Below are 24,039 nucleotides of genomic sequence, written 5' to 3' on the forward strand. Positions count from 1 at the left end.
ACACTCTTATCTTATTCTTAATGAGATACTTTATCATATGATAGATTGCAACAACCACCTTCTTAAAAAAGGAGGCTAACAAATGGCTTAGGTGACTCCCATTCCGTTACCACATGCCATATGATAAGAGAATGGTGCGAACCTTACAGTGCATATTAAATGACGTCGTTTCTTAGGAATTACAAATTAGATGATCATTGTATGAATTGTGTTTATAAAAACAATGGGTCCAAAACACAAGTGTAATGATTTCAAAAACTGTGTTATACTGTAATTTGGAATGGATGTAGTGTATTTGAAGAGGGGAGAACGCCGCGCGCCTATATGTCTGCATCTAAGCTAAGAATTCACATGTGACTGAGCGTATGGTACGGTTGTTTTGGAATCGAGTGCTCAACTTGGCATGGCTGTTTTGGTCAAAAACATGTATTAAAACAAGTTTTACGTGACATACACACGCATGTGGCAGATGGAATTCAAACTTGCGACCTATTGCATAGCAAGTATAACTTCCTTATTTACCATCCCAACTACACAACACTTGTGATGAGAATAGAGTTATTTTTCTTTTGAAGTAATATATGGATGACCCTTTAGCACCGGGTGGTAAGTAAAGGTACTAAAGATCTCTGGACCTTTCCATTCACCTCAAATATTGTACCGGAACGAAGATGACCTGGTACCAATGGTAGAATTAGTGCTGGGTCATCTTCGTACCGGCATTTTTGAGGTGGGCTTATAAAATATTTTCTAGTAGTGAGAGGTGCTCATATAAAGGTAGGGTTGCGTACGTGTATTTATAGAGGTGAGTGTAAATGAGCTTCTGCGTCTGTACTGTGTAAAGAAAGCTAAGACGAAGTAACGTGTGACACAAGTACGTTGTCGACGGTGCGCGTTGCTAAACTGCTGTCCAGAGTATGGCCGATGAAAGTGCCGGCTGCAGTGACACGGTAACGCAGACAGGGATGATCGAGCCCCGTGTCGCTCGACTGCCGACTGGCTGAAGTTGAGCGCTGGATGGGCATGCTGGTACACGATCCGTGCAGGAATAATAATCCGAGCGAGGTCACCTGGGGGTCTTTAACGCTCTCGTCCGTACGCTATTCCGCAATCATGCATGTCGCAGCGACTAGCGGATTCGCCACGTCCACAAACCCCCATGCACCCATGCACCCATGCACTTTGAGTCGTCGCATGACAGGTACGTGCAACAAAGTAGACGTGTGCATGAAAACCTCCGAGCAAAAAATGTACCTAGCTAGCTTGTTAGACGTATTCAAGAATTTTGAATCGATGCACGGCCGTAGAGTATCCGTAAAATACTTTGTCACGGAAGTTGAGAGTCGAGATGCAAACTCGTTTTATAAAATAAAAAATCATGCAAATAGCAAATTTTTCAGGTGCACGTATATTCTAGCACTTTGCAAATGAGTATTTTTTCGAGAAAGTATATTTGCGGTGGAACAATTGGCCCCCTCCACTTGTTATTATACACAGTTTATATAAAAAATAAAAGAACTTATCACACACACACACACGCATCTGTTCATTTGGGAACGCAGTTCTGCGATTTTCATTGGAACTGCGTCAACACGACACAACTTACACACACAGCGAGAAACACGCACGTACATACACCACGTATATAATAAGTATATATACCCCTTGTACGTCCATATATATGACACTAGATACATACGCTTTACCGACTCACATGACCCTAGTCCCCTCAACCAGCACGTATTGATACCATCCTCACCCCCTCGATCTGAGCGACCTGCGGCTTATTCTCTTCGACTCTTCCACAGCTTCGTGTGTGCTTCAGCTGGTCGTCGTCCCCACGTCAGTCTCTTCCTCCCCTGCTCGACAAGAAACCCATGGATCCATGAGAAGGTTGGTAACCATAGATGCATGCTCGGGAAATACTACCAATTCTGGACGCACGAACGGAACCGTCCCGCTCAATTGCAGCTTTAGGCCGCCCGCGTTTAATGGAGCACCCACCAGCGGCCGGCACGGCGCGGCCCGGCTCGTGGCGCTGCTCCCTGGCGGCGAAGCGCACCATGAGGCCGCGCCGCATGTAGAGCGTGGTGTTGAGCTTGGGCCTGACGGCCTCCGCCTGCCCCGGCAGCACCTCCACCCGAAACCGCGCCAGCACGGCCGCCGCCACCGCCTTCATCTGCGCGTAGGCGAAGCGCTTCCCGACGCACAGCCTGGGCCCCGCGTTGAACACCGCGTACTTGTAGGGGCTCTCGGCGCCGCCGGCGAAGGCGCCGCGCCCGTCCAGCCACCGCTCCGGCCGGAACTCCAGGCAGTCGGGGCCCCACGACGCCTTGTCCCGCCCCATGGCGTACGTGTAGTAGATCACCCGCTGCCCCGCGCGCACCGCCGTGCCGTCGGGGAGCACGTCGTCCTCCAGGGCCTCCTTGAAGTCGGCGGGCACCGGAGGGTACAGCCGCATGGACTCCGTCAGGGCCGCGTGGAGGTACTCCATTCTGCTGCCGCCGCCCGTGGCGTCGCTGCCGCCGGCGCGGGCGATGTCGGCGAGGACGCGGGACTCCACGTCCGGGTGGGACGCGAGGAGCCAGAAGAACCAGGCCAGCGCCACGGAGCTGGTGTCGCGGCCCGCGAGGATGAAGCTGATGCAGAAGTCCCGCAGGAACTCGTCGGAGAAGCCCCCGGGGCAGTCGGGGGGCGGCGGCGACGACATGAGCCGCGAGAGCAGGTCGCAGCGGCCGGCCAGGGCCCCCGTCTTGCTGAGCTCGGCGCGGCGCTCGGCGACGGTCCGCTCGGCGAACCCCCGCACGGCGCGGGTGGCCTCCACGAGCGCGCGCTCGCTGCCGACCCCGAGCAGGCGCTTGGCCTTCCACACGAAGGGCGGGGTGACGAAGCGCGCCAGCGAGAGCTCCGTGGCGCGCTCGAACGCGCGCGCGAACGGCACGTCGGGGAGGCCCTCGGCGAGGCACCCGGCGTCGACCCCGAACGCGGCGGCGCAGATGTTGTCGAAGGTGAACCGGAGCAGCACATCCTGCAGGTCCACGGCGGCCCCGCGCTCGGCGAGCGCCTCCAGCAGCGGCACCAGCTTGCCGCGCACCAGGCCGGCGATGGTGGCCGCCGAGAACTCGATGAACCGCGCCGAGTGCATCTCGGCGGAGGCGGCCCGGCGCTGCGCGCGCCACGCGTCGCCGTCGGCGTTGAAGATGCCGTCGCCGAGCAGCTCCGCGAAGCGCTCCCGGTAGTAGGGCCCCTTGGGGTAGTTGGCGAAGTTGGTCTTGAGGACGTGCTCGACGTTGGCGGGGACGGAGGTGATGACGCCCTTGGAGCCGCCGCCCCACATCCCGCGGTACGGGAACGTGCCGCCGGCCCGGGCCAGCGTCGCCGATCCCCAGTCGTAGAGGTCGTCGAAGTGCGCGAAGAGCGCGGGGAGGATGCCGAACACCGGCCACAGCATCGGCGCGCCGGGCTTGGTGGCCAGGCGGCTCCGGGCCGCGCTGCAGGCGAACAACACCGCCGCCGCCACGGCCAGGTCCGACGCCCGCACGTACTCCCGCAGGAAGCGCACCGCCATGTCCACGAGTTCGCGTGCCATGTCGCTGGCTCAGCTCGCCGCGCCAAGCTGCTGCTGATCGGCGTCGGCGTCGGCGGCGGGCAGCTAGCAGTGGAGATCGAGGTGGCAACAAGATCGATCGATCGATGAGCTAGCTAGGTTATCAGCTGCTTTGGACGATGCTGCTGGCCGTGAGCTCGAGCTCCCCCCGGGTATTTATACACGCGCGAGCTAGCCCGCTCGCTCGCTGGGCCGGGGAGTGAGCGAGCTGGTGGTGCGCCGGCCTATGCATGCTTGGTGGTTGGTGTATCGCGTGTACGTGCTCGCCGGGGGTTGAGACCGACGGGTACCCGATCCAAATGGGACCCGCGAGCCGATCGAGGAGTGGCTGTGCGGGGTACGTAGCCGGGTAGGGGGATGCGCGCGGCGGCCGCCCGGTCTAGTCGAGCGGTTAGGGAAACTGGGTTGGAGAGGGAAGGGGCGAACCGCCGCATTGATGTGCTGGATGCCCGCCCTCGGAACGCGAAATTCTTCGTTCTTCCCAAGTGCCCATGCGCGCGCTGGGGAAGCGGCCGGGCTTCGACCGATCCCCGCGGCATGCATGCATGTCCTCGTGGGGTTTGTTGCAGTGTATGCACGGACAGACACTGCTGCCCGAGCTTACGACGAGCGTCACGCACGGTCTTGTTGCCAAGCTACCCGCCGGCGCGCGTCGCTGGCAACCCACTACGTGTGAAAGTTTGTACATGTAGCTATAGCTAATAGCGACCACCGCACGCTGCGCACCACGTCGATACCGACGTACACGTACGTGAGCTTCGTTCCACGCTTACGACAGGTGCCAAAAGAAAAAAAAAATCGACGGAGCTCGCCAAACGCGTGACACGGCTCGCTTTGGGATAATACTGTCCAAAACGAGACGCTGCCCCCAAGCAACGAACGCGAGCTGGAGCACACATAATTCCCTCACGCCGATCCGGCCGCGGGCTGGGACGTCCAGGTCCAGCACCGGCGCCGCGCGCGCCTCCCTGAACCGCCCGGGAAGCGAGAGCGACAGCGTCGAAAGGGCCCGTGTCGCTGTTCAAGAAAGAGGAGGCGGGCGCCGCGCCTGTGGCCCGCGGTGCGCTGACGACGCCCGGCCGGCGGCACGCCGGCGCCTTCCGCGTGTTGCTGCCGCGCCAGCCCTCCAAATGGGTTGGGTTGAAATAGTTTGATAGGGAGTATATTTGGATGGATTAAAATGGATTGTATTAGGTAATGGAGCAGGGTGGAGCGAGTTCTATGTAAATATATAAGGGTTAGGGTGGGATGGGATGGGTTGAAATGTATACTCTGTGCAGAACAATATGACTATATATAAATATCGGTCCCGCGTTGAGAGCCAGACCCTAAAATTTAAAATCATGCATTCACACCATAAAATTTTATTAAATTAACTGAAATTTGTTGGAGATGACATAATATGATTGGCAGCTACTCCGTGCAAAGCAGTGTGGTTAGATCTACATGAGGGACCGTGTCAAGAGCCGGATCCTGAAAATAAAACCTTGCGTTCACACTATAAAATTTTATCAAAATTGACTGAAATTTATTGGTGATGACTCAATATGACTAGCATCTACTCTTTGCAAAGTAGGGTGACTAGAATTACACGTGGACCCCATGTTAAGAGTCGGACCCCGGAAATGAAATCTCGCAATCACACTATAAAATTATATCAAATTGATCAAAAGTTGTTGAAGATGACTCAGTATGGCTGGCAGCTACTCTATGCAAAGCAGTGTAGGTAGACCTACATGTGGGCCCCACGTAAAGAGAGTCAAACCCTAGAAATAAAACCTCGCGTTCACACTATAAATTTTATCGTATTTGATTAAATTTTTTTTTGGAGATGACTCAATATGACTAGCAGTTACTCTGTGCAAATACACTATATTTTTTTATGGGAAACAATTTCATATTAGGTTGTAATAATAGTTTGGCTAATAGTTTAGTACATTATGAGCTGAAATGTTTGAGCTAGGTTGGTGTGTGGTGGTGACAGTTTGGAGTGGAGTGAGTAATATTAATTTCACTCATGAGAATGAATAGGAGTGGGTATAGTATAGTTCCCAGCCTATTTGCAGCCGCGGCTCCTGAGAAATTGAGAATCATTTTTGCGTTTGAAAAAAAGAAAAAACAAACTGAGCACCATCCTCTTGCACGGGCATTCAAAGCGAGATATTCAAGGCATAAAAAACGTGATACTCCGTTATTTATTTAGTTTGTTGAAAAGATGAGGGAAAATGAGACGCCTTCTAGCGTCGTCTACGTGTCTAGCCACGCTATCTATAGATTATTATATTATCATATAATTATATCTTAAAGGAAATAAACAACGCAAAAAGCTCAAATACACGTAACGCACATGTACGTACGTATCGGCATCCAGATGGACTATATAGTCGTATAAGTTATTTAGAAAGCAGGTATTTAGTTAGGGTTTCACCCCGGGCGGATGAAGGTTCTTTTAATTTCTAGGCACCGCATGCGGGGCAGGGTTGACGGGTAATCGCGAGCTGGTTGGTGAAACTGCATGGCGAGACCCGAAGTGGTAACCGGCATTGATCGGCGGTCAACGGCCTTGGTTTGCACAATAAATTCCAAGAGCTTCCGATCTGCTCGTTTCGGCAACTAACTGGCAAAGCATAGTGGCCGGGTTCTGCCAGCTGAACATTTTCGTGAGCGTTCAGGCATGCAATTAAACGAAGGGTGTCGTGGTGCATCCATTCCATCGGCGCCCATACACTACGGGGCTTTTGCCAGTGCTCCACGGCCGGCTCCAAAGCCAGCTTCAGCCGGAGCCCTGGCAAAGGGTGGAAATTTGATGTGCTCCAGGTCTGATGAAGCTGGACATGGAGCTGCAACCGGCTCCCGTAGCAGCGACGGAGCCAGGGAAAGGAGGCTTCTCGCGGCTCCGTCTTGAGGCCCACGGGTGTGCTCCCAATTTGCCCCATAACTTCCAATTAATTACACCAATTTTGCCACTGCCCTCGGGAAAAAAAGACGCTTCGGCGCGGCTGCCTCGCTCCCCAGTCCACGCGAAACAGAACGACGCTTCTCTCCCCCACTCGGAAACCGATCGGCGGCGCCCGATGAACCCCCTCCGCCGGCCGGCGGCACGCCGGGAGTGCACTCAGGCGAGCAAAATGGATGGATCCACACCTGCAGAGCTCGATCCGGGCATTGGGGGCGGCGGAGGGTTCTCCTACGAGCCGGATGGCACTCTGCGCCCAGGAGGAGGCGCGACGGCCGGCCAAGGTGCAACGCGGTGGAGGAGCGCGGACGCGGCGTGGCCGAACTCCTCGGCGGCAGCCCCAACCACGTTCCTGCCTAGCGTCGGCGTGCTTGGCGGAGGGGGGGCATGGCAGGTGGGTTGCTGGATTGGTGGACCAACGTAGCGGCGGCGGCGGCACTCGGGCCGGAGTGGCTCGCTAGCGTGTTGACTGCAGCGACGGCGCCGGCTTCGACATCCATCGGGAACCATGCAACCATAGGAGAAGCAGAGGCCGCTGAAGCAGTCCCTGCTCGCTGACGAGCATGACGTGGTGGCCGTGCACCTAGTCCGCGGGCAGCGGCTCGTGCTGCCAGTGCTACCGTCGACATTGATCTCACTGATCCAATGTAAGAACACTTCCCTTGCTACCAAATTTCTAGATAATATTGGAGTGCCGTATCATGCATTAGAATGTGAACATGGAACCCATTGTGTGCTTGCATTTTATCACAATGGAATGGGCAGTACTTCAAATGGATTGTGTAGTAACTTGATGTAGTAACTTATGGTACTGAATTCTTGGCAGGTATGAACATTGGTTGTACTCACAAGTCTGCACATGTAAATTATTTGTAAGTAGCTCATATAATTTTTTTACTTTATTTTAGGAAAATATTACGTTGTTGATGCTGGCTACCAAAATAGGCCTGAATACTTGGCACCATTCAAGGGTGCAAGGTATCATATTCCAGATTGGAAGAAAGGTCCTGCTCCAAGTGGTGAGCACGAACACTTTGACCATTTGCATTCAAGTATTCGCAATGCAGTAGAGCGTGCTTTTGGTGTGTTAAAAATGAAGTGGAGATTACTTCTCAAGATGCCTAGTTTCCCAATGGAAAAGCAAAAGATGATTGTTGCTGCAACCATGTGCCTCCATAACTTCATTCGTGAGAATAATGCGCAAGATAAACATTTTGCTAAATGTGATCGGGATCCAGATTATATGCCCACTATACCGGAAAGGCATAAAAGAAGTCGACTGATCCAAAATGCAGGAGATACATCAACTCCAGAATCTAGAGATTTGTCTATGGATAGATTCCGTGATGACCTTGCACGGGCAATAACTAGATCATCATGAGCTTGTATCCATGGTTATATGATTCATGTGACGATTGAGAAGACAAACTATTATTATGAGAAGATAAATTATTATTACCTAACTAATATTTCTATTTATTTATTTACCTATTTATTTATTTTCACATGACTTCAAGGTTTAAACTCGGTACAAACATATATAATTTAGTACACAAACATGTCAAATAGCAAAGGGCATATTGGACATTTCACATGTTCTATCCATTCATAAAAATCGGCATGAAGCCGTTTTGCTAAACGCTTTACAAAACGGCTCTAGCTCCACTAGAGAAGCCGCTCCACCAGAGAAGCCGGAGCTGTTTTTGGTGGAGCCGGAGCCCTGCCAAACAGGCCCTACATCGTTACATGCCCGCTGCGCCTTACCCTTACTACACCTCGAGTGGTTTCTCCGGCTGGAAAAAGGAACGTTTAGTTCTCAAAAATTTTCACGCGCTACAGTAACTTGCAATGTTTGACCACTAATTTGGAGTATTAAATATCGATAATTGACAAAACCCATTCCATAACCCCGGGTGAAATCGCGAGACGAATCTAATGGACCTAATTATGCAATGATTAGACAATGTTGTGCTACAGTAACCAACCTCTAATGACAGATTAATTAGCCATAATAGATTCGTCTCGCGATTTCCCGTCCATCCGTGTAATTAGTTTTATAATTAATTTATATTTAATACTTCTAATTAGTGGTCAAACGGCTCTAAAAATCTAAACGGCCCTATAGTATAGGAAGGTATAGACTATAGAGATACACAACTAGAAAAGCTCTGGCACCAACCACCTGCATTGCAAAGCAACGTGGCGATGTGGCAGCTACGCGCTCCATCCGCTGCACCGGCGGCGCCCAGAAATCATACGGAGATCGGAGGCAGGCAGGCCGCAGGCATGGGAGAGCAGAGAACTCCAGCAGCCGCCCGGCCGGGTAGCTCAAGCGTCCAATCGGACCGACAGAGGACAAAGCAGCAACCTCCATGGAGCTCCTCCTCGCGCTCGCAGGATCGATGATGCATGGGTTGGCACTTGGCAGGCACCACAACGCCAGGCAGATCGTAGCAGCCAGTCGTCGTCCTGCTCCGGCAGACCCCCTTTTCAGAATTGATTCGGAAACTGACCGCCGCGTCGCTGTCGTGCATCCGTTTCTGTTATCGCGGCTCCGGGTACCATGCAGTTCCGCAAGTGGTAAGGGGCGCCGTCGAGTGTGTGCTCTGCAACTATCAACCAGGGTTAACCATTTTGTTTTCCGATGAAATCCCGGTGTTTAGTGGAAACGAAATTTCGTTCCGAAATTTCGGTGAATTTCGGTGGATTTCGGACGAAATTTGTTGAATTTTGAATTTTGAAATGAAATATATCGAAAAATACCGAAATTTCGGATCCCGGTAACTAGCGGAAACGAAAAAAAAACCGAAATTTCGGCGAAAAGTTAAACCCTGCTATCAACACACCCCCATCCGCATTAACATGGGCGACGGGCGTGGAACAGTACGGCGCGCGCGCGTGTGACCTGCAGTTTTCTTCAGGTTTTTCCTTTCTTTTCGTGATGATTCGACGCACGAATTTGAGTTCCCAATTTGTAGAGGTGATCGCTCGCTACAGTGCTGCTGCGTGTGTCACGGTTGAGCTGTTACATCCGGAAGAACACACTAGAGCGTACATGAAATTCCTCCGTTTAAGCATGTGACGTTCAGGACACACGTCATCTATACAAGAGAACGGAAATAGCACACAACTAAGATTTCTCCAAAATCTGCCCTCCTAGAGCATACCACAGTGCATGCAACAGCTTATTTTTGGGGTCCGAATTGTACTACACAGGATGCATGCTGAATTTCCTAACGCTTCCATACTGGCCCAACGGGAAAAACAGAACCGCAGACAACAGCAAAAGGATACGGGCAGCAGTTCAATATAATCGATATGGACGAGCTCTGATCAAGTGCCGGGACGCACGCACGGCACGAATGAAATGGGTATCTTACACGCTGCATCAATTAAGATCAGGCAACAGGTGACACCCGGAAAGGTCACATCTTTTACAGCTTTGAACACAATCATATATATTCAGTGTCTTACGGAACAAAAGGCACGTGCTTCAGAACTTCAGCAGAAACAGAAATGCACCCAAAACATTATGTACTATAAATGGAGACTGCGAAATCCAACCTGGCAATAATCAATAGTCGAGAGCAACAACTTTTTTTTTCATGCTGTACAGAATAAAATTCTGAGATGGCTGAAAATGGGGTGGTACAATGAAATGATGGGTATGTTACAACTGCAAACCGAGAGTGCCCTATTCATCTCAGCTCCATCCACTACGCAGGTAGCGGCTCTTCCAAAACTGTTGGTACAAAATATATCATCAGCGCACAATACAAAAAAGATGCACCTAATAGAAAGAAAACAGACTGATGAAAGTATTGTGGGTGATAATAACATGAGGTCAGAACCTTTCGTTTTTTCAGGAGCTTCTGGTCTCTCTGGCACTTTCGTAGGCACATCAGGAAGCTCAATAACCTCATCAATGTCCTCAGATGCAGCTTCTGTGTCAGCTGGTGCTTTCATTTTCTCTTCAGGCCGTACTTCAGTAACAGGAGCGTCTGGCAAAGACTCGACGGCAAGCTGAAAAGGAAGGCAATGTAAAAGGTTTGAAGATAGAGTTGAAACTAGCGAGACAGAAACAGAACGGTCTGCATCTCAGTTCAGAATCTGAATCTTTTGTGCGATTGCTCAAGATGGAGCAAGTGGCCAGGCAAAAACATTTTTGGGCCTTGCAAGAAGTGCTCTCGTGAATAGATAAAATTGAATCAAAATAGCTGAGAATGTTGGGAGAGAGACTAATCAGAGATTAAGCTCCCTAATGGCTACTGCGATAACTTGGGAATTAGGTGGTTACTTAGCCCATTTATGACTCAGCATGAGCAAGAACTATATAGAACCTTTATACTCCCTCCATCCAAGTATGATAGATATATTTCCAAACTTCAAATGTTCAAAAATGATAGCTATATTTGCTATTGGCATGGGTTGTGGCAATAAATAGCACTAGAAACAAGGAGTTCCTAGTTAAAACATTGGAGGACCAACAAAAAGTCTATGTTGCATTTATGAGATCGATAAGCACACTTGGTGCCCTTGGTCATTGTGCCATATGGAAATATATCTATCATACTTGGATGGAGGGAGTATATAAATGAGAGGGGAGGACTTATTGACCATGAGTGATACAATTTAAATCTGCTCAAAACTAGAATTTCAGTCTCCTCTATTTAAGTTGCAGAATTTTGGTGGCCTTCCAACAGATAAGAAATCTAAGTTTTTTTTGAACAAACCTGAGCTTCCAAATTCTCAAACTCAGCCATAACAGCTTCTTCATCCTCAGCCGATAGCTGCTCGCCTAGAACAGCATTTATTTCCTGAAACCAACCGTGATTGGATAAATCACCATAAGAATGAATAGACCCACACACTTGCAGTTGGGGCATCATAACAACAATTCAACAAAAAGCAAGCCCTAAAAAGGAAAGGAGAAGATAGAACTACTTGTATATAGGTCATAACTCATACTCATAGGGGTGATAGATGGTAGACCCAATCATATTTAGTCATTTACTACCTAGATCCAACCATATAACCATGCCCAAAACTAGTTTTGATGAAAATAGGAGAATAGGCATGAGATCAAAGTTGCACCTAACAACTGTATTGAAACAGGTCGATACTTGTTGATTCAGACAGGATATGGGTGCACTCCATAATGTCACTTTAGAATGTTGCTATCACAATGCCTATACAGTATAACAAGTTGTAAACAAATGAATGAAATATTGGACCCTCAAAGCATCTGATCTGAGGTGCAGTTGTATGTAATTTAACTATATAAACTGCAAATGGAGTAGCTTAGCAAAGACAATAACTCCCAAAATGATTAGCAGGGGATGAACTCCAAATGCAAAGCACACATATAGAAACGATCACATAAATGTAAAGAGAGAGTTAGCTGAACTTACATCTTGATAAGCCTTAGCCTCGGCTGTATCATCCATCAGCTTTTGGACATCATCAATGTTTATCTCATTCTGTATAGACTTAAGGGCAGCATTTCCAGCCTTCAGGCTTTCAAATACAGCCTTTTGTTTACTTGCTAGTTCAATGTCTGTCAGCTAAAGCAAACAACGAAAAACTCTGTCAGACTATTATGCATCAAATTAAGAAACCCAATGCTTATTAACTCCAATTGATTTGAACAAGAAACGTGAAACTCCGGCCCTACACAACACTACAACAGTATTTGATTGATAGTAAGAAACTATTATTTGAATGAACCACAAACCTGTTGTTCAACATTCATTTGCCATGTGTCAACTTGTTTCAACAGCTCTTCCTGAGCTTTCTTCTTCTTCAGAGCAATCAAAGCTCTGTCCCTCTTCTTCTGTTGAACCAACTGCCGTGCAGCTTCCTTTTCTGCTTCGATTACCTTCTCAAGCTGGAAGGGAAGAGAAGCATACATAGACAAACTCATCAGAAACTTCTACACTTCTAGCAAAGGTGTTGAACTGATTAAATGTGAGGGCCTGTAACGTGTAGCAGAAGCAAATCCGATTTTTGGGATACGCTCCAGAAACTTATGTACCAACACTTTTGTTTGGACAAACTGATGCGGCTGCTTTTACATCACTTTGCATTTTGCATTTTTGCATTCTTGGAAGAGAATCTTCAACATTTGAAGTATTAAATGTAGACTAATCACAAAACTAATTACAGATCTCGTCTGTAAACTACGAGACGAATCTAATGAGCCTAATGAATCCATTATTAGAGTATGTTTACTGTAGCATTACTGTAGCAATTTAATGTATGATCATGTCCTAATTAGTCTCATTAGATTCGTCTCGTAATTTACAGTCCATTTGTATAATGCGATTTATTTTTCGACTACATTTAGCACACCATGCAAGCGATTTACAAAAATTTTGCATTTTGCGTTTTGGGATCTAAACAGGGCCTCACTGGCCATCCTGGACTGCAGCGTAGAGGCAAATTTTCTTCACTCCCGATCACACAGGCAGATATCTCGACCTGGATCGGTGCTGCGACACGACTCCCATCAAGGCAGAGGCGCCGCAATTGAGACCAGGAAAACGAGCAACTCCGCGTGCAAGTTCCTTCGATTCACCAATCGACCCCGCTCCGTCGAAGTCCAGATCCCAATTCCCACCTACACCGGCGCCCCCTGGAGGCGAGCGACGCGGAAACCGAATCTGAGACGATCCCCACGGCGCGACAGAGCCACGGCCGGAATCCGATACAGGCGAGGGCGACGGGGGACGGGCCACCCGTAGCTCAGGACAGGGCACGGCGCGGCGGAATGGGAGGGAGGGGAAGCGGGAGGAGGGAGGGGAGGCGGCGGACCTGCTGCTGGAACTGGGCGAGCTTGCGGCGCTGCGTCTTGAGGGTGAGGATGGCCCTGTCGACGTCCGTGATCTTGGGCTTCTTCACGAAGATGTTCCCCATCTCCGCGGACGGGGGTTCGCGCCGGCGGCGAGGTGGCGTGACGGCGGCGGAGTAGGGGAGGAGGAGGGAAAAAGGTGGACGGGACGGTCACGGCATCACAGCAGTTGAACCGTTGGTGCCGGCGGCGCAGAGGATGCGGGTCGGGTCGTGCTCCGGTGGGACCCACCACATTGGTCCGGCAAACTTTTTTTTTTCTTTTTTTGAGAGAAACAAAAAAAAAGTGGAAGTTTGAAGCAGATCCGCAAGACCGCAACTGAACTTTGGCTGGATCTGGGCAAAGTAACGGGCCGTCAGCCCAGACAGTTTTCAAACCGGCCTGCTTAACAAACCTCTCATCAATCAAAAAAAGAAAAGAAATGAAACAAACCAAATAAACGAAAAACTAATCAGTTAAGCCCAACGACAACGAGACCAAGTTTCTTCTCCAACTTCCTCGATCAATTTGTTTCCCTTTTTACACAAAGGATTAGGAAAATTGTATCTAGGTCGATACTTTCTCCTCCTCGATCGAATTTACGCCTGCTAATGGGCTGTAACCCGCCCCAAACCCAACCCCACCCAAATGTAACCAGGTGATTGCCCCGACCCAACCCCACCCATTCAATTAGGCACCCCACCCCACCCGACCCAAACCGCCCCATCTCAAATGGGTTTAACGCAACACGCGCGTCGGTGAAGACGTCCGCCTGGCCGGCGGCCGCCGCTGCTGCGGCGCGGCGCTTGCGGCAGTAGAAGGCGTTCTCGCCCATGCGGCGGCTGCGGACGTACGCCTTCGCCTTGGCCTCCCGCCGCATGTCGCCGCTCCCCTCGATTCGGCCCCCGCCTTGGGGGTTCTTCTTCTTGCTGCGGCCCGTGTGGGCCACGGTGGAGGGGGGCTCCGGTGGACCCGATGGCCGCAAGGGCGGGGTCGGGGAGGAGGGGAATGAGGAGTCGGTAGCGGGCGCGGAGGCATGGATGGCGGCAGCGCTGGGTCTGGGTCTGGGGAACGGCGGAGCGAAAGATGCGGGCCTGGAGCGGAAGGTGGACCCGGCGGTGGCCGTGGAGGGAAGGAAGCGGAGGCCGGAGCAGTGCGGGTGCGGGGGTGTGAGGCCGAGCAGGGTGGGGACGGCGCCCGGCGGCATGGCTGGGGTTTGGCTTGGGTTTTGAGTGCGCGCGGGAGCAGCCGCAGTGCGGGGAGGTGGCGGGCGGGACGGCGGCAGAGTGCGCTGCCGTGTGATGCTGCTTTCCCTACGCCGTGGTGGAGTTCGTCGTGCTCTCCGCGGTGTGGGTGCCCGCCGCACTCTGCCGCCGCGCCATCCGCGCCCGGAGGCGGCGCCGGCGCACGGCCCGCGCTGCGCAGGCCAAGAAGAAGGAGATGGACGGCCTCGTCTCCGCGGACGCCACGCCCAGGGCGCTCGCCGCCGTGGCCAAGGACAGGAATGGCGATGCCATGGACTTCTGCTACTGGGCGCCCAGGCACGACGACCTCACCGAGGTCGAGAAGGAGGTCTGGGCCAGCTTCCAGGGCGTCGGCTTCTGGCGCAGCCGCGAAGCGCCCGGGTGGCCGCGCAGCGCGGCGCTCGCCGCGGTGGGGCGCCTTGCAGTCCCCCGACCCACCCCCAACCCATCTTATCTCTAACCCCAATCCGCCCCAACCCTTTGACATATAGAACCCGTTTCCACCCATCCACACACACCCCATATCAAAACCCGCCCCAAAAAACCCGTTTCCCCCCGACCCACTAGCAGGCGTAATGGAATTGAACAATAAATCCCCTTCTACTTATTTTCTTTCACATGACAGCCAAGTATATAGTCTGACTGGAAGTATATGATTTACTTTTTTTTCTGATTTTACCCTCACTGTGGGATTTATGTGTTTTCATTTCATTGGCCTAAATTGTTCCACGTGGTTCTAAGACTTAAAACGATTTATGAATTCCGACTTTGCATCTGCCGGTGATAGCACAAGCTTAACCAAAACTTGACCACTTTAAATGTATTTCAGATAAAAAAAATCGAAATAAGATCATTCAAGAGATCTCATACTGTACCTCATGATTTATTTAGGCCATCTTCATGTCCTGCTCTTTGTAAGATGCTAATGACCAAGTGCATATATATGGTCAAAGAGATAGGAAATAAAGAGCTTAATGAAATTTCACGTGGTACATCTTTGTTTTATATTAACAACTAAAAAAATATAGAGTATCATGTAACTGTATGTGTTCTACTCCCCTTTGGTTAACAAGAAGCCGCCAAGTGCACAGTTCCCTAATAGTGAGTTCTGATAAGACCAAAAGAAATAAGAGGCAATATATTGGTATAATATCTGTTTTGTTTTTCTTACATTTCCAATAATAATAAGAAGAAACATTTTTTATTGCTTTCTCGCTCATGCCTTGCTTATTTCCATGTTTTATTGATTGGGTTGACATTCCTGTGCTACTTGCTAAAAGGCCAAGCACAAGATCCATTACCTTAGGTCAAAATGACAAATCAAGCTGATACATCCTCCACCTCTATGTTATTACACTTACACCTATTGTTATCGAATAGACGTTTAATCTGTCTACACTTGAGAGTACTAAACAACAGATTTAGTTCTAGCCATGTTACTTCTGTTGGATTTCATTATGTACTCATTATCTGTAAATGTTAGAAACAGACTCCTTTCCTAGTAAAAAAATGCCCGCTTACTTGCTAAATAGTTAGTTAGGTTAGGGGGGAAAAGGATACCCGATTCAGTAATGATAATCAATTGTGCATCCAGTTATCCCCGTTCTTTTTGTGTTCAATTTGCAGTTCGTATCCAAAATATCATTTACGGTGATATGCTGTGCAGTGGCGGTGGAGGGCACCAGCGTGGCGTCGCTCGACACAGCAAGGATGGCCAGCGGTGAGGAGCAGATCCTCGACGGCGGCGGATGCGTGGTGGTGGCACCAGAGTTGCCACTGCCTCGCGGTCACGGACATCCATTGCCCAGGGACGATGTACACCTGGAATATGACTAGAGCATCCATCTCTCTTCTCCTTCCCCTAGCCCCCCCCCCCTCCTCTTCCTCTTCTTCTTCCTCCTCATTTCCTTTTTTTCCATGGAGTTCCTAGGGTAGGAGGCTTGGCCCCCCCAGCCCCTCAGGCTATCTCCACCCCATCCCCTCCAAATTTCAACTCTAAAAGGAATATTTTTGCCTAGTCATCGAGATTTTTCCCTCCATACCAATTTCTCCCGCACTCCATCAACTCTACATTTCTACTCCATACCCCACTACTCAATATTCTATACATTTGTATCAACCACCCCACCTCTCCGTCCAGGTGCGCGTGCGGCATGGCACCATTCGCAGGGCCCACGCCAGGGCAGTGGAGGTGTCTTTCTCTCACTCCAAGCGTGGAGGTGTCCATTCTCTCTCCCCACCATAGAGTTCATCGTAGAGGTGTGGGCTGCAGCGTTTTCCACTCCAAATAACAGCTCTAAACAGGTGGGGGAGTGGTGGAGGTGTGGGGTGCGGATAGTCTCACGCTGGATCAGCCCCAGGATCGAACCATAGGGTGCTCATGCATGCTGCATGCAGAGGTAGTGCTAGCTGCGACAATACAAAATATGAATGGGCGATGGCAATATGGCCTCAACAAAAAACACTTAAACAACAACATTCTAGTTTTCAGAATATTTGCGCCATCATGCCCTATAGCTAGCTCCCTGTTTGCGCCATCATCCCTATAGCTAGCTCCCCAACAGAGAGGACAATTCAATGCTATGATTATTTCTTGTCCCCTTTAATACTCTTGAGAGGATGGCTTGCTTGAATAATGTTCTAAAATATGGGAATATTTGTCACTGTAGAAATAAAGAATGACATTTGGGGATATGAAAATAATTTGAAACATGGATGGAAAAAATGGCAAACAACGACCAACACACACACATATGGGGGCGCTATTTAGCAAGCTGGGTGCTGAATATTATTCAGCGCGCCAGCCCCCCTCCCCCGAGCCGCTGAACCAAACCGAAACCGGAAAAAAGCAACCCCGAAACCGGAATATTCTTTGTTCAACCGGAAAGAACCATGAACAGTGATCTGAAACTGGAAAAGATATTCCTGAAACTAGAAAATTGTTATCCCAACCGGAAAAGAACAATCCAAAACTGAAAAAGGTATTCATGTGAAGCATCCCCACTAAATGTGATACAAATATCAGTCCCAGAAGACTGATAACACATTTATTCAACAGATAGTTCAGTTACCGTACAACCTCCATGGAGGCGAACACTCGATGCAAACAATAATAAGCAGTAAAAAGACTACGGTAATAAACCAAAGCACGACCCAAGTAACTGCAGTTACAAAATAATCTTGCTCCATTAATGTTACATGGTTCCCTCTAACAATGGTCACTCTTCCTGCAGAATCCAGGAACTATCCACTCCTTTACACACTGTACCCGCAACTGCACCCGCAACCCCAAGGAAACCGGGGTGCGGGGACTTCAGGACAAGGAGGTTCACATGGAGCACGTCATCTGCAATTATGTATGGTTCAACTTGTCTATACATCGTCCCTAACTACATACTTGAGCATCAAAATGTAACATCCCTAAAATTCACTAACCAAAAACCACTCGAATTTAAAAACTATTGCAAAACTAATCTCTCGAGCTCAAGTCCTTAGTCATCTAAACTCCATCTCTTTCCTAATCACCTCCTAATTATTTTTTTCGCATAATCTTCCAAGCAACCAATCGCCTCCACCTCTCCTGATCTCCCTTCCCTCTAACCTACCAGCACATAGGCATACACACACGTACAAGCAAGACACAAGCACGACGTAGCTGTGCCATTGTCACCGCGCACAGATCCCGGCCGAGATTTTTTTTTGCCACGAACCGCTTTTGGCCGCCTATAATTTGAGCCGGGTGCTGCACCGTGATGCCTCGCACCATCCGCAGCTCGTCGCTGTTCCTTCCCGGGAGCTGATAAAAACTCAATTTGTAGCATCCCTGTTTTGCTTGCGTGAAGAAGCTGCCCAACCTGTCCCCTGCCTCGGCCAGTGAACTGCCTTGTCCCCGAGAGCCGTGCTGCTGTAACGTCCATGCTTTCGGCTTGCGTAAAGAAGCTACCAAGCCTGCCTACCGCTGCGCTGCTCCGTCATATCGCGGCTGCACTGTGCTAAGTCGTCGCGCACAGCACCGGCCCAGATTTTTTTTCCGCGCGAACCGCCTTTCCCTGCCTTTAAATCGAACCAGCGCCCCTCCGTGACACCTCGCACTGCCCGTGCTCGTTGCCGTGCGCCACAGCCCTGAGCCAAGCTCATCTTCCTCCTCCTGCCGACTCACGAACCACCGTCAATCTCCACGACGAAGGCCGCGCCTGTCGATTCGACCAGCAGGTGAGTGAACCGAGACCTCCAGCTACCTCCGGATACCACGCCCCTGACTTCCCCCTCCCTCCACCAAGCTCGCCCCGAGCTCCCGCAGTCATGGCCATGGCACAAGCCGCAGCTGCCGCCTGCCTTGGTCTCCACCCAAATCACCGGCCGAGACAGACTTTGTTGACCCAAGGATCCTTTTTCCCTCACTCCCCAGTCGCCCTCTTCCTCTCTCCTGTGTTGATTTTGAGCTCCCAGCAACTCCCATGGCGAGCGGTGTGAGAGACAGAGTGCTCCTGTCTGTCCTCTCCCTCGATCCTCTACTGATAAGGACTGTAGTGCTAAAACAATATCCTACCGCAAGCCCAAGTGACAAAGCCCACTGACCGGTTTTGTTTTCCACCTAATCATGGCCTATTAAGTTCCAGAACCAGCCCATAAGGTGCTAAGTCAGCAGCCCACGCAACCCAGATTAATACCTGTTAACTATTTATTTTCGTAACTATCAAACCAGCCACCTTATAAGACCAATATCTCAGCCATTTCAACTCCGTTTAATCTGATTCTTTTTCCTAAATTCATCTAAAATCAAACTCTATCAAATACAACTATATTTGTATAATGTATTGATGTATGTGCTCTGTTTGTTTGCGTACGATGAAGTAGAACCGGTTCAAGAGGAGAACCCGGAGGAACCAGGAGACCAGGAAACCGCCGCCACCGACGCGTACGAAAGCGAAGGCAAGTCTCATCGATTCTTTACGTTGGCCATGATTGATCCTAAGTGAGGTTAAATAAAACTTGATAGACATAGGATGACATGAGATGAATCACTGAGAGAATGAGAGAAACCACTGAATGAAGTCATGTTGCATGTTGATTTACTGCCAAACCTGCATGTTATCAGATCTTGTTAAATGATGAAACTGGGTTGGTAATGAGATCAGGGCCGTATGGGATGTGTTGGTGCATGCGCTACCGTGGTGGTAGACATGCGACCGAGCTCTGTCGTGGTGACATCTCGGGTTTGGTTGGTTATGGTTGTGGCTGCCCTGATGAACCTTAAGGACCGTGTGTTGTGGTGCCATCTCACCTAACCTACTATCAGTACGACCACATGAGCTTGTATGGGTAAGCCTTAGCCTAATCCCACTGGCTAACCTGGTAGTCGTCTTAGGTGGTTATGTTTGGGGTGAGACCTGGATTGGTCAAGACCCGGGGATTTGTGGGCGACTAGTCGGGGTTGAGCCACGGCTGGGTGTCGGCTATGACGGAGCCGTCTCTGGACGGTGAAGTGCGTGTGGGTAAAGCGTACAACCTCTGCAGAGTGTACAATCCATTCGAATGGTCCGTGTCCTCGGTTTGGACAGGTTACGGTGTGGACATCTCAACTAGTTGAGCCACCTAGCCTATGAGATGGATGACCGATTGGGTTACTTTAATACTACATTTGTTATTTATTCTGGTTGATTAATGGACCTTGGCATATTAATCTGTAACTCCCTCCTCGTAAGGGTGAGGTGGGACTTGCTGAGTACTGTTGTACTCAACCCTTGTTGATTATTTTTTTTTTCAGAGGATCCTGACTTTGTACCTGAAGATTACGAGTAGATCGTGTCCGCACCCAAGCTGATCGAGTGGAGCCGTGTTGGATGAAGAGCTAGTCTTGCATGTCGCTATGCTAGTTGTTATCCTATGGTTGTTCTGTGTAGCTTTGTGTTGTCACTTTACCCCTCATGTACGTGTTAAATAAAGCTCTGTATGACTCTGGACTCCACTTGATGTAACATGTATTATGCCGGAGACCTTATTCGGTAATTAATACATGGTTTAGCCTTGACCTTCGGGTCGGGGCGCTTCACAAAATAATCCGTAAACTGCACTACCTCATGCGCATTCTCATGCAGGTCTGATTGAGGAAGAAGAAGATTCGCCTCCTCAAGACAAACGGGGAATGGTTCCACTGTTGTACCGGAGACACCACCCAGCACACCATTGGATACCGCCATACCAATGGACACTGCGGAGGGCGACCAGGAAGAATCCAGTCACGACGAGGATCTCTCCCAAACACTACTATGGCACAGTTAGTTCTACTCCAGTCCTTATGTATACAACTATTCAACTAAAACAAAAGAACTTGTCCAGCTATCGGTTTGCTAACACAACTCCTTTACAGCTCCAAAGAATAATAATTCCAAAGATTAGGAGAACTAGAAGCGGCAAGCACTCAAGAAAGTTGTGTCTAATGCCACGACTACGTGCCCATCCTCAGTCTTACCCACGGAGTCTGGACGCGCAACACTGGCGTACCAGTCCGTTCAGCCCACCGAAGCAACACCGTTGCCGCCGTGAGATCCTCGTTGCACTATGTGTGCTTGTATCATTTCGTTGTGTTCTGTATGGACTTGTGGTAATATGGACTAATAGCTAATTGTATGGATTGCATGTGATGTTTATTGTAATGTATGGACTTGTATCATTTCCCGTGCATTCTGTATGGACTTGCGTTCTTAATAATACACGTATGGTATAAATTTCAGTTTTTTTGATATTATTTACTATATTTTATGATTTAAATAAATTTTTGGATTAGTATGGGAAATGATTTTTTGGGGGTGGGGTGGGGGGCACCCGCCCCTGGATATGCATTTGTAGGGGCGGGTGGGGTGGGGGGGAGGGGGGGGGGGGTCACCCGCCCCTAGCCCCTGTAAATGCATTTTTAGAGGCGGCTCTCGTACCCATCCCTGCAAACCGCCATTTTTAGATGCGAAAAGCAGGGGCAGTTACGCTGTTCGCCCCTAAAAATGCCTTTTTGCCCGCCCCTATAATTTTTGCAGTAGTGTACTCCTCTCCCTTTCCATTCTTCCTCGCTCGCTCCAAGATGACAGTGACAGCTCCCCCAGCGCCGACTTCGACCCCAAGAAGATGATCATAGGCCTAGGGGTTGGCATTCCTCTGGCAGTGGGAGCGGCGGTGGCGCTGCTGTACTGCTGCTGCTAGTGCAAGCACAAGCGGCCCCGCGAGGTTCGCGTCATTCGCGAGGACATCGGCGGCGAGCGCGATGACGTCGTCCGCGAGCACGACGGCGTCGTCCGCGACATTCTTGAGGTCGAGCGCGAGGACGTCCAAGTCTGCGAGGAGGATGTTTTCGAGAGCCCCCGCGCGCTGCTCGACCTGGAGGCCGGGGCGGGCGTCGTGGCTGTGGCGGCGGAGGGCGCCGGCGGAGGCGTGGTGGCGTTGCCACCTCCGCCCGGGCACGTTTTCCCTTTGGACGACGAGTCGGAGGATGACGACGACTTCTTCGGCCTAAGGTCGTATGTTGACTACATTTTTGCACCGGTGGCCTATGATCATTATGAGTAGCTCTATTTACTTGTTTATGGTGTTCCCTCAATGTGCTTTCCATCGTTTGTTAAGATGATTAGTTTGGCGAGGTCGTATCGTTGGAATCCGGAGTACTTTTGTTAATCTTTTGCTGTATAAATTGCTTGTGATTTGCCTTCACCTCCTCGTTCCCCTATTGGCAAGATGTTTGTGGAAAAGGCATATTATATTATGCCATTATTTTTCATTGCAAGTGCAGCATTCCTGGAAGCTAGCATTTCTGAAGAAATAGGTTTAAGGTTACAAGTCAAAAAAAATTTTGTACAAACTGCAAGCAACATCAGCATGTGAATAGTAACATTTTCTTATACTGTCCACTTGTAAAAACGGTCTTCTATATGCTTTTCTATCATTACTTAACGTATGTATGATGATATATTGTACATTTAAATCACATTACAAGCCACTGGCCAAAATACAGAACAAACATAGGCCCAATATCCACAAGATACACTAGCCACCAGTGCGCACCCTAACTGAACAAAATAGTTCCTCTCAAAAAAAAAATCTAAACAAAATAGTTACGTTGAGTCTGACTCTGACAAGCACGCATCAAACCGCCACTAGACCCGAATACCCGATGGGCGGATCATGCAGACCATCAGACTTGTGATTCAGTGCCACTAGTTGGAGAGGCGAGAGCCATCGGGTTAAAGACTGGGTTCGATTCGTCAGGCCGCGCCTAGCTTCGAGCTCTCCCCTGTTGGACATTGGACTCCTCGCTCTACCTGCACGCGGTTGCACCTCTCCGTCCCGCGCGCCCAGCTCAAAATCGGAAATGTTTCCTAGGTTGAAGAAGGCCAGGAGGGACGCTATCCGCGTGACTGCCGCGTCCGTCGGCGTCGCGGGGGAACGTGTCGTGGTGCGGCCGCGTACTGCGGGTCTACGGCGTAGCAGCAGCTGGCCTCTCTGATTTGCTCAGGTTGCGTTTGCGCGCAAGCTTTCGAGCTTCGCCTACGCGTTCATCGAGCGGGACCCCGCGCGCTCCGACTCTGGCGCGTCGCCCCAACGGGATAGGGGATACCAAACCAGCCAGACCCGAGCGTGTCCGCCCGGGGGAACCCGTCCCATGGCGGTAGGGACGAAGTTGCCGGGAAACCGAGGATCCTTCCATTTTCACCTCACCCAAAAAAATGAAAAAAGAAGATGCAGCGTGTCCCAGCAGGACAGGTTGTGCCGTCTCGTGCGCGGCTGCGTTTCTTGCCATGTGACGTCCCATTCTTCACCGGCTCCTACAAATACAGTACTGGATCACTTCAAAGGCCCCGTTTGGGACGGCTTCGGCACCGGCTCCAAAACCGGCTTCTGCCGGAGCCCTCCCAAACGGTATTCTTGACAACGGCTCCAACCTTGCAGCTCCATGAAGCCCCTAAAATCGCGCTCTCTGGAGCGGATTGGGCGAGGCGGAGCTGCGAAATGGTGGCTCCGTCCGTCTCCTCGCCCTTTCCCAGCCCTGCCCTTGGGACGGCCGGGAGCTAGGAGGCGGCATCCATGCGGAGGTGGCCGGCGGCGGCCATGGTGAGGAGGCAGTCGCAGGGCGCGGCCTGCGGAGCCGGGGAGGTGACCAACCGGCGTGTGTAGGGGCCACGGGGAGGAGGTGACCGGCCGGCGTGGTCAGGGGCCGCGGGGAGAATGGGGCCAGCCGGCGGCCGCGGGCAGGGGCTGGAAGTGAGCGGTGCTGGGGAACGGGCGCCTCCTCGACCCGCGGCGCGCGATGTGCGGCGGCGCGGTGGATGGCTGCGACTGCGGTGGGGGTAGCGCGAGGGGCGGCGAGGGCGGTGCCTCGACGAGCTCGATCGCCGACAACATCGACTTCTTCATGAAC

At 50.6% G+C, this 24,039-nt stretch overlaps 2 protein-coding genes and 1 long non-coding RNA gene across 4 annotated transcripts; 1 reads left to right on the top strand and 2 right to left on the bottom strand.

The window, feature by feature from the left end:
- Nucleotides 1–1,452: 1,452 nt before the first annotated feature.
- On the bottom strand, nucleotides 1,453–3,729 carry LOC120656312 (cytochrome P450 86B1-like). 2 transcript variants are annotated; one of them, XM_039934365.1, is made up of 2 exons: nucleotides 2,005–3,729; nucleotides 1,453–1,859 (listed from the first exon to the last, which is right to left on the bottom strand). In XM_039934365.1, the coding sequence occupies exons 1-2, from the start codon at nucleotides 3,587–3,589 to the stop codon at nucleotides 1,822–1,824; spliced, it is 1,623 nt and encodes a 540-aa protein (XP_039790299.1). In that variant the 5' UTR covers nucleotides 3,590–3,729; the 3' UTR covers nucleotides 1,453–1,821. The 2 variants fall into 2 exon arrangements, with proteins under 2 accessions (XP_039790299.1, XP_039790298.1); XM_039934364.1 differs by having other exon boundaries at nucleotides 1,930–3,729.
- Nucleotides 3,730–9,987: 6,258 nt separating this feature from the next.
- LOC120656313 (vacuolar protein sorting-associated protein 20 homolog 2-like) lies at nucleotides 9,988–13,595 on the bottom strand. The gene is made up of 6 exons (XM_039934366.1): nucleotides 13,377–13,595; nucleotides 12,298–12,450; nucleotides 11,975–12,127; nucleotides 11,297–11,380; nucleotides 10,415–10,586; nucleotides 9,988–10,305 (listed from the first exon to the last, which is right to left on the bottom strand). Exons 1-6 carry the CDS (start codon nucleotides 13,476–13,478, stop codon nucleotides 10,280–10,282), a joined length of 690 nt encoding a protein of 229 aa, XP_039790300.1. The 5' UTR covers nucleotides 13,479–13,595; the 3' UTR covers nucleotides 9,988–10,279.
- Nucleotides 13,596–20,479: 6,884 nt separating this feature from the next.
- LOC120656314 lies at nucleotides 20,480–21,349 on the top strand. Its single transcript, XR_005667870.1, has 2 exons — nucleotides 20,480–20,913; nucleotides 21,007–21,349. It is a non-coding gene; the product is annotated as an uncharacterized LOC120656314 (long non-coding RNA).
- Nucleotides 21,350–24,039: the final 2,690 nt, after the last annotated feature.

This window comes from Panicum virgatum, chromosome 1N, assembly GCF_016808335.1.
Source record: "Panicum virgatum strain AP13 chromosome 1N, P.virgatum_v5, whole genome shotgun sequence".
In the NCBI taxonomy this organism is placed as follows: domain Eukaryota; kingdom Viridiplantae; phylum Streptophyta; class Magnoliopsida; order Poales; family Poaceae; genus Panicum; species Panicum virgatum.